Source organism: Bactrocera neohumeralis, chromosome 3 (assembly GCF_024586455.1).
Source record: "Bactrocera neohumeralis isolate Rockhampton chromosome 3, APGP_CSIRO_Bneo_wtdbg2-racon-allhic-juicebox.fasta_v2, whole genome shotgun sequence".
Lineage (NCBI taxonomy): Eukaryota > Metazoa > Arthropoda > Insecta > Diptera > Tephritidae > Bactrocera > Bactrocera neohumeralis.
In genome coordinates, this window is record NC_065920.1 from 53518603 (window position 1) to 53532102 (window position 13500).

The following is a 13500-nucleotide window of genomic DNA, read 5'->3' on the forward strand; positions in this document are numbered from 1 at the left end:
ATTATAAGCTTTTTAAACTTGATTCTCTCGTTTGAAGTTTATTTTAATGGCGATAAAAGCAGGAGAAAAACAAAACTTGTATAGACCAGAGGAGCATTTTCATCTTTTTAGAGGAACTACTGGTATATACTGCCACTATAATTGATTTTTTCTCAGATAGTTCAGCTTTTCCTTCTTTCTTTTCAAATTTGAGAAGCACTTCGCGATATCTTCATTTAAGCATTCCAAAATCTTCTGAGATTTCTTACTTAAATTAAGCTTTTTAAGTCAAGTTCTATATTTTAGATTTTATTTGAATAGCGACATAGTCAAGAAAGAAAAACAGTTCTTTTTGAGGAGATACACATCTAAAGCTTTCAATTATTTTTATAAGAGCTATATGCTGAACGTGATCCTTCTGATAGGTGAGCTTTTTCATCACCCCGTTCAAATTTGAGATGATACTCGTAAACTGTTGGTTTGAACTTTTGAGCTTTTTTTAGTTAAATAAAGCTTTTGGGGCTTATTGGAGTTGGGAAGTTATTCTGGTCGCTAACTAATATGTAACTTCTAATAAGTAACTATTCAGAGCTGGTTTAAATATTACATAAAGAATATGTCATATTCTTTCTAATACCATGAAGAAAGTTTTGCTCTTCTGGATATAAATAATATTTATGCCTGAAGCGCTTTTGTCAACCCCACCGTTATGAACCAACAAACTATATCTATATACATGGTTCTGCCATTAGTATTTTTTCATTTGAAAGAAAGTGAGGACAAAACTATTTTTTGTAGAGGAAAACTTTCTGGGACATTGGTACATTTTACCTCGCTAATAACGCCTTTCATCTAGAAATTTACTACCACCATGACAAAATGATAAGCAACCGATTCGATACATACTTCCCCTACAAAAATCGCGAAAATCTAAGGAAGGGATTTCCAGTTTTGTAAGGTTAGCGTTTATTTTTGACAGTAGAAGATAAATTATTCGGTTTATGCTTACGAAAAAGAGTTCCAGGGGAGTTTTTCTTAATCCAAAGATATTGTATTGGAAAGTCAAAGGCGTAGCAGTCAGGCACACGAATATACTGAAACATCGTCATGTGAAGAGAAACCTTAAAATGTTTTAGTATGAAAGATTTTGGGAAAAAAATGGTAATCCAATTGGACCAAGGCCTAAATGTTTTCAACTCATATGAGTTCACTCAGAATAAGTTGGCTCAAACAAAAATTATTGTTGGTGCTACCCAAATATATCTATCAAAATAGTACAAAAACACAGCAAAAATTTCCAACAACTTTTATTTTTTTTTTATTATATATACACCATTACTTAGTATGAAACAGTATTTTACTTAAACTACAGTGTTTAAATTTTAAAATAATTTGTATAATTTTGTGCACAAACAAATTAAGACAACAAAATATTAACAAGGAACTTCAAGGCTCACTTCCGCTCCCAACTATTGTAAAAGGTGGCAATGTAGGGCCGCTGGTCGGTGGGACACTCAAAATGACTGAACGGCGGCACCATATTCGCTTGCTTTTGACCCACTGGTTGCAACATGTTATTCCACAGTGTATTCGCCATGGCGGCATGACCCAACTGGCTAAAGTGGAAGCAATCGCTAGCAAAATAACGGTAATCTATTTCACCATTATTAAGTCTTGGTGGCGGCACATGCGCCGTAAACGGTTGATAGACAACGGCAAAATCATTTGTTTGGAATTCTTGCAACTGAACAATATACTGATCGGCTTCGTGCCAGCGTGTTATGCGATCGTAAGCTTCGTGTAGTTCCTTTTCGCCGACAGCGTGACTGAATATACAATGACAGCCGAGATGATGTACAGCAAAGCAACCAAACGGCACATCTTTCATTGGATAGATGGTGATAACCATATTCGGTACCGGCACCAGATTGATCAGCAGTCGTGGCACGTTGTCGCGCAGCAAGGTGAGCGTACGACGCATATCGAGTTCATGACTGCGTACAAACTCTGTCGCATTGTCATGATGACACATGTCCGAGCAAACGTCATTGTTGCCCACAAATATGGTGAGTAATTTCCAATGATTCTCCATATCAACATTGGGATCCTGACGCATGCGATCGATGAGTACACGCGCTTGAAACGGCAGATCGCGTGACATGATCATCGGTTCGGCGATATTCAGACGTGATGTGCTATCCACTGTCAATTCATTTTCCGTCGAATAACCGTAGAGATTCGGATTGAAGACACGTAAAATATTCGGTAGTGTCAGATAGCTGCGCCAATCGCCATAACCGCCACCCGAAAAGGAGAATGCACGAAATTCATTTAATATATGCAGCACACGATCGGACATAATGCCATTGCCAGCGGATAGCGAATCGCCGACGGATGCAATCACATCGATATCACCCGGCCGCAGCTCATGCACCGAGGTGGGTGGAAATGTGGAGCGCGCATAGCTGAGATCACAAGGAAAGGGTTCCGTTGGCGGTATGACGGGTTGCATTTTGCCCTCAGCACGATTCTTTGCAAATACTTGATCCATATCGGCGCGTTCCATGCCGTAGCGTCGTATGTTGACGAAAAGGTGACGCATGTTGCGATCCAAATCCGTAATGAGCAAGTTGCCATTGAACGCTTCATGCACATCATCCACAGTCTTCTGTCCAATTAGGCGTGCCCAAAATTTATCGGCTTTCTTTTGTCGGAGACGACGAAAAAATTCCCAACTTTGTGTTGTGTGTTGCAGGCAAAAGAGGCAGAGTAGCAGCAATATCACCTGAGTGGGTGACATGCGTAGAAGCGTTGACATATTCTTCTATTGAATGGGGTTCCTTTAAGAAATACAAAATGCAGTTAGATCTATCTGCGGTAGAATACAAAGTATATTATATAAGTTGTTTGCTTTTTTTTTCTCTCCACAAGAAATTGTCAAAAATCGGTAAAATTTGAAAGCAAAGGCCCCAAAGGAAATACTTTTTAATCAGGAATAATATTAGTACCAATTTGTGAAAGCCACAGAAATCTGCGACTGATCAATGAGGACTTGAGAACATGATTGAGACCAATTGCCAATACACTAAGCCCAAACTTTTCAAGCCATATAACTAACTAGAAATTCAAATTGAATACTTTCAAGACTCTTGATCCCTCAATAGAGAGTCTACAAGGGCAGCCAAAGGATTATAATGCACCTGGACTTAATTGCAAGAGACTAATTTGGTCATAAAATGCTGGCATGAAATCTTAGAACTCTCTCTGCTCTGTTTGACAAGAAACAGATAGGAAAAGAATAACCAAGTTGAGCATCCCGCCAGATAGGTTATAAATATCCAGTACCAGATATGTGTTTGTTTGTGAATGCGGAAAGCTTGTCTGGCGATTTTTACCATGAAAAACAAAAAAAAATTAACAACGATTTTGCTTGTGTTCTCAATAGAATCACGGCTTCGGAATCGTTCAAAATGTTGTGAAGTGTTTTGGGGAGTCTACTCTATCACAACCACAACTTGCACCTCTGTTAATGACGATAACGAAAAAGTTTCAGAAACAATGCTTGATAATCTTCGTGTTGGCATCAGAGAGTTAGAGGATGTCCTCAACATCTCTTTTGGATCGCTGTAACACTTTGGTTAACGTTTTTGGTATGAAGCGTGTCAATGCAAGACTGGTACCAAAAGACCTCAATCTCTTGCAAAAACGACGTCGAGTATAGGTCGCAAAAAAATATACTTGCCGCAGCTGAGGACCCTATATTCATCAAACGCATTATTTCTGGCGACGAGACGTGGATTTATGAATAAGACGCTAAACAATCTAGCGGATGGTGCTACAAAAATGAGCCGAAAGCGAAATCAGTCATTGTCGGTCAAATATTAAGGTCATGCTCATTGTTTTCTTTGATTGCAGTGGTGTGGTTCACTATAAATTAACATTGGCAAACTGTCAATAAGTAATACTAGTTGAACGTTTTGTGACCTCTACATGAAGCAATTCGTCGTAAAAGATTGGATTTGTGGATAGATAATTTATGGATCTTTCACCATGAACACACATTCATCACTGACTTTTCAAACACGAAATGTGAATCATCGCTCATCCACCGTATTCAACAGATCACCTGCGAATTTTTTTTTCTGATTTCGAAACTGAAAAATTCGTTTCGCGAACGCGTTGACTCCATGAAACCATTAAAACTCATTCACTGAAGGCAATTTAGGTCATTTAGGTTGGCATGCTGGTATTGGCACAAACAAAAGGCGATAATAGAATATAAAATAGAAATTTATTTAAAAAAAATTTCAATCAGTCCGGAACAAACTTGATCAGTTGGTATATTACTGTTATCGGGAGCATAAAACCGATTTTTGACAACTTTTTTGTAGATTTTTTTATTTGTTTTTAATTTGGCCAGTTTTTCTTAATAAATATCTTCCTTTTATCACTTAAATATTAGTTTGAATATATTTTTGGCAATATGTTGTTTCAATTTCGCCAATTTTTTGGTGGAAAACGAAAGTGTTTGGTTTTATTTTTCACTTGTATTGAGATGTTTTTGAACACAGTCTTTGAAAGTATACTGTATGCTTTTATTGCATACTTTTAAGCAATTTTCGAAGATTTTTTAATTTTTTTTTCCAAATTTGTTTTCAAATTTTTTAAAGAAAATTTCTTTCGGTCAATAAATAATAAATTTTGTTTTTAAGCGAAATTGTATTATTTAGAATTTTTTTTAGTTTTAATTTAAAATTAATTTAGTTTAATTTTTTCTAGTCCATTTTTTTCGAATAATAATAATTTTTCGAATAAAAATAATAAGTTTCTTCGAGTTTTTTTTTTTAATTTTTAATCATGTTTTTTTTCGAATATTATATTAAAATGTTTTTTTCGAATATTGAAAACTTTTTAATTATGTTTTTTGTTTTCGAATATTAAATTTTTTTTCGAATATTGAAAACTTTTTTTCGAATATTAAATTTCTTTTAGATTTTATTATTTTTGTAGTAAGTTTCTTTTGAGTTATAATAAATTTAGTTTTTAACCGAAATTGTTTTTTAGTTATTATTTAAAACATAAGTGTAGTAATTTAATTATTTTTAATCAACTTTTAACTTTCTTCGAATATTAAAAACTTTTTTCCAATATTAGTTTTTCATTTTTATACCAATTTTATTACGCGTAATAATACATTTAGTTTTTAAAAGAATTTTTTTGTTTGATAATTTTTTTTATTTTTTTTTGAATTTTTATTTATAAGATATTATAAGTGTAGTAATTCAAAATATTTTTTTAATAATTTTTGTTGTTATTTTGTTAAATAACTGTAGTCTTTCGATATATTTTTAGAAAACGTTATATTTTTTAGTCCTTAAATTTTTTAAAAGATTTCATATAAACCTTTAGATTTTTTATTTTGTTTTTTTCGAAATATTTTTTAAAACTCAGATGTTTCAATTTTATTTTATTTTTCGAAATATTTTTTAAAACTCGATTTTTTATGTTGCTTTTTTCGAAATATTTTTTAAAACTAAATTTTTTTTTAATTTTTTTTTTTAATTATTTTCTAAAAATCGGGTTTTTTGTATATTTTTAAAAATTGTTTTAATTTTGGTTAGTCCTTTAAAAAGTTTTCTTCACATCACTAAAAAATAAAGGCTTGCCTTTCCGCTTTTGAAGAACTTCGTAAACGCAACTGCTTCATTCAACCCGGTACGAGACTTCTTAACGCTTTCTCGCGCGTTGAATAAATGAAATGGCTAAATAAACTCAAAAATTACTTTAGTTAAAATGCGAGGCATTTAAGTACCTTTGTTTTTAAATTTTTATATTTTTTCCCATATTTGCACTGAAAGATCAGCGATATAGCAATAAATCTTAGCTTCAATACATTGTACAACAACACAGCGGATAAAAATAGTAACAGAATAGTACAAAGTAGAAAACAAAAAAAATTTAAATATTCATACGTATTTGTAGACCCCCAAAGTGTGCGTAAGCAAGTTCAATCCACTGTCCTTACAACGCTTAATTACTCGCTGTGTTTATTGCGGTACAACAACCAAAAAGTTTGCTACAAAAAAGTTAAGTAAATTTAGTGTGGCACTTTAAATGGCATAAATGTCATGTTAACGACGCCTGGCGCTCGCTTAGAACTTCGTTTCATTTAGGTTTTGTTGACCGAGCACAAACACTTCACATCACTGTCACACACACAAACAAACACACACCACAGAGACGCGCAAACGTATGAACACACCTTAACAAGGTGCAATGAAATTCGCTTTCATGCTCTTGAACTTGAGGTTCACGCGGTCTTACATACAGATTATGAGTTACTGTAAATAATATTTTGAGACAAATAAATTCGAAGAAAAATAATAAAAAAAATCGCTGCAAAAGTTCAAAATTACTACAGGCGGTTCAAAGTGATTGAATGACTTGTAATTTACCTTGCTACCGGATTTTAACGATCAAAATATTTACTTTTGTTGTTTTAATATTTTATTTTTGGAAATAAAAGCTAAAGTTTATACAAGAAAAAAATAAAATAAATTATTTCTTAATGGAATTAGATGAATTTTGGGAACTCAAAGTCCAGAAAACTGTATAGTTGCCGTTTCTGAATGAATGCAACTTTAGTTAAATTTATGTATGTATATATGTATATACAAATTGCGTTCCAAAATAAACATGACTTAAAAAAACAGAACAAATGGTTTTTTCGGCAAAATTAATTTATTTTATTCAAATTAGTCTCCTTCTGCTTCAATACAGCTTTTTGCAAGGTCCAAAAGCATGTCGAACGAGTGTTTTAGCTCGTTGGCCGGTATGGCCGCCAGTATGCCGGTGCAAGCCTTTTGAATGGCCTCTACGTCTGCATAACGCTTTCCTTTCATGGGCAAATGCATTTTTCCGAAAAGGAAGAAGTCACACGGTGCCATATTAGGTGAATACGGGTAGTGGTTAATGGTTAAAATGTGATTTTTGGTCAAATAATCGTCCTTCGAATGTTGGATTCTGAACAATTTTTGGTCGTCAGTCAGGTGCACACGCCTTTCGTAAGCCCAAATGTTCGATCAAAATGCGTTAAATTTCCATGAATTTCAATGATTTCCATGAATTTCAATAACGATTTCGGCTGAGTTTTGATGAATTCACGCACAGTTTCGATGGAATTTCCGGTGATCACGGATTTTGATTGGCCCACATGTTAATCGTCATTTATGTCTTTGAAAACGTTGAAACCACTCATGCACTCTGCTACGGGATAAGCAATCATCGCCATAAACTTGTTTCATCAATTGAATCGTTTCGGTAAAAGTTTTATTTGACAGCTGTCGGATCATTAGATTGCGAATTATATCATTTTGAATGAAGTAACTTTTGTTATTGTAAAAAAAAATATTGCTTTTTGAGGAGAGAATGTAAATTTGATAAAATATTGCTTTTCGAAAGGAAAAATGCAGTTGAAGCAAAAACAGTTTCTACGCTGCCCCTGAAAAATTAACCATCAAGGATTGGTAAGATAAGTTCAGACAGCAGGTACTCTAAAGATATCAACTGGACACGTACATCACATCATTCATGATTTTTTCAGAAAGCTCTGTGCAAAGTGGGTGCCGCGCGATCACTTTTGACTAAAACCAACGACAATTTGATGATTCGAAGCATCGTTTAGAGATGTGCAAGCGTAATAAATCCGAGTTTTTGAGTCAATAAGTAAACTATAGATGAAACGTGGCTCCATTTTGCCGCTCCGAAGTACATTCGATAGTCAGCCGAGTGGACTACATACGATGAATCCGCTCCAAAGCGTGAAAGAACGCAACAGTGGGCTGGCAAGGTTATGACATTTTGAGATGCGCGTGGAATAATTTTTATTGAAGGACCACCAATAGCCACTACTACATAGCACTATTGGACCATTTGAGGGACGAAATCGATAAAAAAAGACGGCCGCATTTGAAAAAAAAGAAAGATCTGTTTCACCAAACCCTTGCACTGTGTCACAAGCCAGTGAAAATGATGGTAAAAATTCATGAATTTGGCTTCGAATTGCTTGCGCGTCTACCGTATTCTCCAGGTCTAGTACTCATCAATTATTTCCTGTTCTCAGATCTCAAAAGGATGCTCGCTGGGAAGAAATTTTCGTCGAATGAAAAGGTGATCGCGAAAACTGTGGCCTTTTTTGAAGCAAAGAACAAATCGTACTACAAAAATGGTATCGAAAACTTGCAAAGTCGCTATTGCCCTATAAGGGGACTATGTTGAGTAAACACAAAAACTCATAATTTTGTCTCAAAGCTCTTTCAAGCGCTACAAGTATAAAATAATAAATGTATATTTCTTAAAAAACAAAAAATTACAATATTTTTAAATCTCCAAATAACACTTTAGCGAAACTAAGCCAGTTCTCAATACATAATATACTATTTTGGACATACTATATATCTGTATTGTCTTTCCTAATGCATTATGAATTAATTTCATAAAAATTATATATATGTAAGTAGTTTTGAGAAGCAAATGCACATCAAATAAACCTGAATAAGAACTTGAAAAAACAGCATGAAGTGAAACTAAGATAAATAGCCAGGTTTGTGACTTTGATAAACGAAGAGTTATATATTATGATAAAAATTATACCATCTCGTGATTAAGGGCCTGTGGGAACATGGTATTAGCTAAGGATATGATACAATATTTATAAGAGTTGTATTCTATTAATATTGATGAGACATATAATTTGTTATTGTTTGCTCTATACGTTAATTAGATGAAAATCCCGTCCTCAACGCCAGACATCTTTTTGCGGAGCTCCTGCTGGAGATCAGATAAAAGGAATAAAAATGTGGCTAAACATCTGGATGACCGCCTGATCAAATGAAATGACTGCATAAATGATTTGCGTCGATGGTTCGCAACCATAAGTCTAGAGAGCTGGCTGAGCAGAAAACAGAAGTATTGCTCAAAAGCTCCAGGAAAATTGAAGAAAATTATCGCTTCCCATAGGAAAATGTGAAATTACTTCACAGCCACGGTTGACGTACCTTGGTGTAATAGTGGACAGAAGACTTAAATTTAAGGAGCACTTGGAAAATATGGCAAACAGAGGCTGTGTGCGTTCCAGGCATTGATTTTTAATAGCTAAAGTAATGAGATCAGTTATACTGTATGCGGTTCCAATTGGATACAGGGGCTAGACATAAACTCTTATGCTAAACCAATTAACGTAGTGCTAGCCAGTATGGCGCCGATTGACATCCAAGGAAAACGAATTCGTGCGAATATACAACTTATCAGAGATGTCTATAGCAGCAAAAAGAGAGGAGCAAAACTAAAACAACGATGGATAACTTCATGCAAAGGACAGCGGACCCACAGACTGATTCCGGACATACATTCGTTGATAGATAGACAACATAGGGACCTGTATTGCTGCGTAAAGCTTCCGCCTAAAGGCCGGAATTGTGGAAAAGGGTTTTTACACCACAATAATGCACCATCCCATACTGCCCTCGTAATTCGTGATCATTTCTCCAAAAACTCAACCCATATTGTTCCGCAACCACCGTATTCACCTGATCTGGCGCCGTGCGACTTCTGGCTGTTCACCAAGCTCAAAAGACCGCTCCGGGGACACCGTTTTTATACGATAAAGGAGATTCAAGCCGCAGCGAAGACGGAACTGAAGGCCATCCCGGAAAGTGACTACAACCAGTGTTTCGAAGATTGGAAAATCCGTTGGCATAAGTGCATTGCATCGGGAGGGGATTACTTTGAAAGGGATGAAATTGATGTGGAAGAATAAATAAAGAATTTTCAAAATAAATACAATCTTCTAACCCAAATACTCAGTGGCCATGTAAAGTAAAAAGCACACTTGCAGCTAGTCTAACGGTGGAAAATTTTACTGCATTTATGTGCGAGTCCTCTATAAAATGCAAAGCTGTCAGCGAAGCGGTAGGTCTAATGACGATAAGATTAAGGCATTTACAACAGAATAGGCGTTAGTCAGTCCTTATGATAGATGAGACTTAAAGTCTTTTTCTCTCCCATGAAGTAATACTTAGTCCAGTGTTTATGTGGGAGAGACACGAGATGGAAGTAGGTTAGGCTTAGCGAATTAAAGTTCCGCACTCCGGCTTGCGATGCGTCCTCCTGCTATAAAACAAAAAAAAAAAAGAAGTGCTAGTATGTCGAAACAGAAGATCTGTTGATGTATACTGGGAATTTATGGCTGCGAAAAGTCTATATTTCCGATTTTTCCTTAACAAATTTATTTTACAAATCTGCTCACATCAGTTTGGGTATTAGTTAGAGTCGAATAAAATTCATGAATTGACGTGAATATGAAAATAGAACTACTTAAAATACACCAGGCACAACATTCAATATATATAAGACGCCTCTACATTCACACAGGCAACAAAAACGAAAGTATTAAAGTGCCTCAAAACCCACAAACTAGTTAACACACCTTAAACTGGTAAACCATTAAATATTTCTGGCTTTATATTGGGTCAACGAAAATAAATATCAACAAACGGAAGTGACTTTGCCGCACAAAAAAGGCCAAGTAGTGCAAAAGTAGCCCGAAGTGCAAGAAAACTAAATGAGGTGTAGTAGTTGTGTGTGTGTGTATGTGTGTGTGGGCGTTGGGAAAGACAGCGGGGGGTGACGAGTGAAGTAGTGCAAGGCAATTGAAACTTTGCAGACACGCCGTCTGCATAAAAACCCGGCAATAGAGAAAATGTGCCAAGTGTTAAACTTTGGCAACGATAAACAAACTTATGCTGGCATACATATATTATACAAAAGCACACACACAAGCGGGAGTATATTATAAATGTGCATGCCGGCAATATGCATACTATATATAGAGACATACATATATTTATATGTAGACGTTGAACTAAAAGTTTGTGAGTGGTTTTGCTATTTTCGTTCTTTTAATTTTATTATACAACTTTCAAGGTTGCAGAAGGCACACATACAAACACAAACAAGAACGAGCATACACGCACATATAAAGTTTTGCAGACAGTTGTCGAGAAACTCAAGTGCAAGTGTGAATTTTGTGCACGCAAACACACACATACAGACAAACAGATGAATGTGAAGATTTGCAGCATGCCAGCACACCAGTGCACTCACAAACGCACATCTGCGTAGTTATTCATTAACACATATGTATGTGTATATTGCCGGCATACAAATATATATATATAATTGCGTTGTGTGTGTGCGCATAGAAAATAAATGATTACGGTAAATGTATGCAAGTGCATTAAACATACATACATACATATGTATATTAACCTATTGCTCTAGTTTTATAACTAAATCTTATGGCATTCTTTCGTAGGGAGCAGCAGCTTTCTGGTAGCCAAAAGGAAAGGCAGGCCAGCCGGCATTGCGTTGGTGAAAGGTAAAGTGGCAGCAACTGCCAGACGATGGGTGCAATGGACAGACAAGCAGGCAAACAGACGCCTGGACATACATATCGATGCATGTTCGTGTGTTTGTATGTGTGTGAGGGTCGATAGATGACTGCAAGAGGACTTTGCTAAAATTCGAAGGCCGCCATGGGCACAAAAACACCCACACACAAACATATATACAAACATCCATGTATATATTGAGATACACAACTAAACATATACATACATACATATATGGCTGGCCACACATACACCAATTGACTATAGAAAATCAGAGAATTGAAAATCTGGCAAACAAACAGTCGGATTTGTATGTTGGCCAGTGACTTAAGCCAGCCGAGGTGAACAGAGGATGGCAATACAGTAAATTATTGTTGCTATAAATATATTTGTGGGAGCGTGTTTGTTTGCTAAATATTTAATGTTGCAAATAATGGCATTTACTTGTGTGTGAAGACTTGATATTATGGCACAAACAAGCAGAAACGTTTATTTCGGCTGTAGAGAAGCTATAATACCATTCGCAGGTGCATTTCTTATAGCATAAAAGGATATAAAATAATTTCTTTGTATTGATTTTGATCGGACAGATTGTATGGTATGAAAATATCTTGTTAAATGAATCAGTTTTTCGTACAAGAACTATATGCATCGATCTGTTTGTATGGTGGCTATATGATATAGTGGTCCGATCACCAAAATTTTATCGGATATTATGGTGCTACCTTGTACAATATTCACTGCTAAATTTCGTGAAGATATCTTGTCAAATAAAACAGTTTTTCATACCATAACCTGGTATGGATCGATCTGTTTGTATGGCAGCTATATCGTACAGTAGTCCGATCTGAACAATTTCTTCACATATTGTAGCGTTGTCTTGTATAATAATGTAAACAAAATTTCATGAAAATATATTGTCAAATAAAACAGTTTTTCTTACAGGGGCTTTGTTTTAATCGATTAGTTTGTATGGCAGCTATATCGTAAAGTGGTCCGATCTGAACAAATAATTCTTCAAATTTCGGAAGATATCATTATATTTTTGAACTTGGATAATAATATAACAATTTCTTCGCCAAATTTTGTTTTGAATATATCTGGCAAAATAAGAAAGTTTTGCATACAAACATTTGTTTTTAAACGGTCCGTTTATATGGCAGCTGTATCGCACAGCGGTCCGATTTGAACAATTTCTTCGGACATTTACCTTTGACTTGGATAATAATGCATGTCAAATTTCGTGAAGGTATCTTGTGAATTAAGAAAGTTTTTCATACAATAATTTATTTTAAAACGGTCAGCTTGCATGACAACTATTTGACACAGTGGTCCTATATAAATTTTTTTTCAGACATTTTAGAGCTGCCTTCGATAATCGTACATGCCAAATGTCGTGACGATATCTCGTAAAATACAAAAATTTTCCATACAAGAACTTCATTTGGTTTTGCTATATGTTATAGTGGTCCGATAACGGCAATTCCAACAAAAGCGACTTAGCTCATCACGCTGATCATTCATAAATATACTTTATAGGCTCTTCGACGTTTACTTCTGGGTGCTACAAGCTACTTAACAAACCCTGTGCAAGTAATAATAAAGTTGCACATACGCCCTGTACGACAACAAGCAGGACATAGAGAGAATGTGTGTGTTAGAGAACTGGCGCCCAATAAGCAGCACACAGAAACAGTAAACAATATACAAGAAATAAAGCAATGAAGCTTACAGCAGGTTAGAGAAGACTTTAAGGGGGCAACTCCACTCTCAGCAAAGCATATAAGCAAGCCTATGCAAAGCAGCGCAGCATGAGAAGGTAGAGAAAGTGGTAAGCAGTAACAGCAGCAGCTGAGCACATCGATCTCTTACTGGCAAGAGTGCAGTAAACAACAAGTATAAGATGTATTGATAGTAAATAGCGCAACGGAAGTATGGAAAGTGCAGCTAAACTTACATAACCTCAAATGTGGATTTGTTCTATAGGCGCGTACATATGTATGTTTGTAAACAGTAGCCGCTCAGCAAGCCAACACAAATTTCGTGCACGAGACTTTTAGAGACTGCATGC

The 13500-nt window shown here is 35.5% G+C and overlaps 2 protein-coding genes across 2 annotated transcripts in view; both read right to left on the reverse strand.

Moving 5' to 3' along the window:
* Positions 1–13500, reverse strand: part of LOC126753776 (neuroguidin) — a 185035-nt gene that overhangs the window by 119660 nt on the left and 51875 nt on the right. The gene's annotated exons all lie outside the window — the stretch shown is intronic.
* On the reverse strand, positions 1391–2847 carry LOC126753774 (phospholipase B1, membrane-associated). Its single transcript, XM_050465482.1, has one exon. It carries the CDS (start codon positions 2795–2797, stop codon positions 1433–1435), a length of 1365 nt encoding a protein of 454 aa, XP_050321439.1. The 5' UTR covers positions 2798–2847; the 3' UTR covers positions 1391–1432.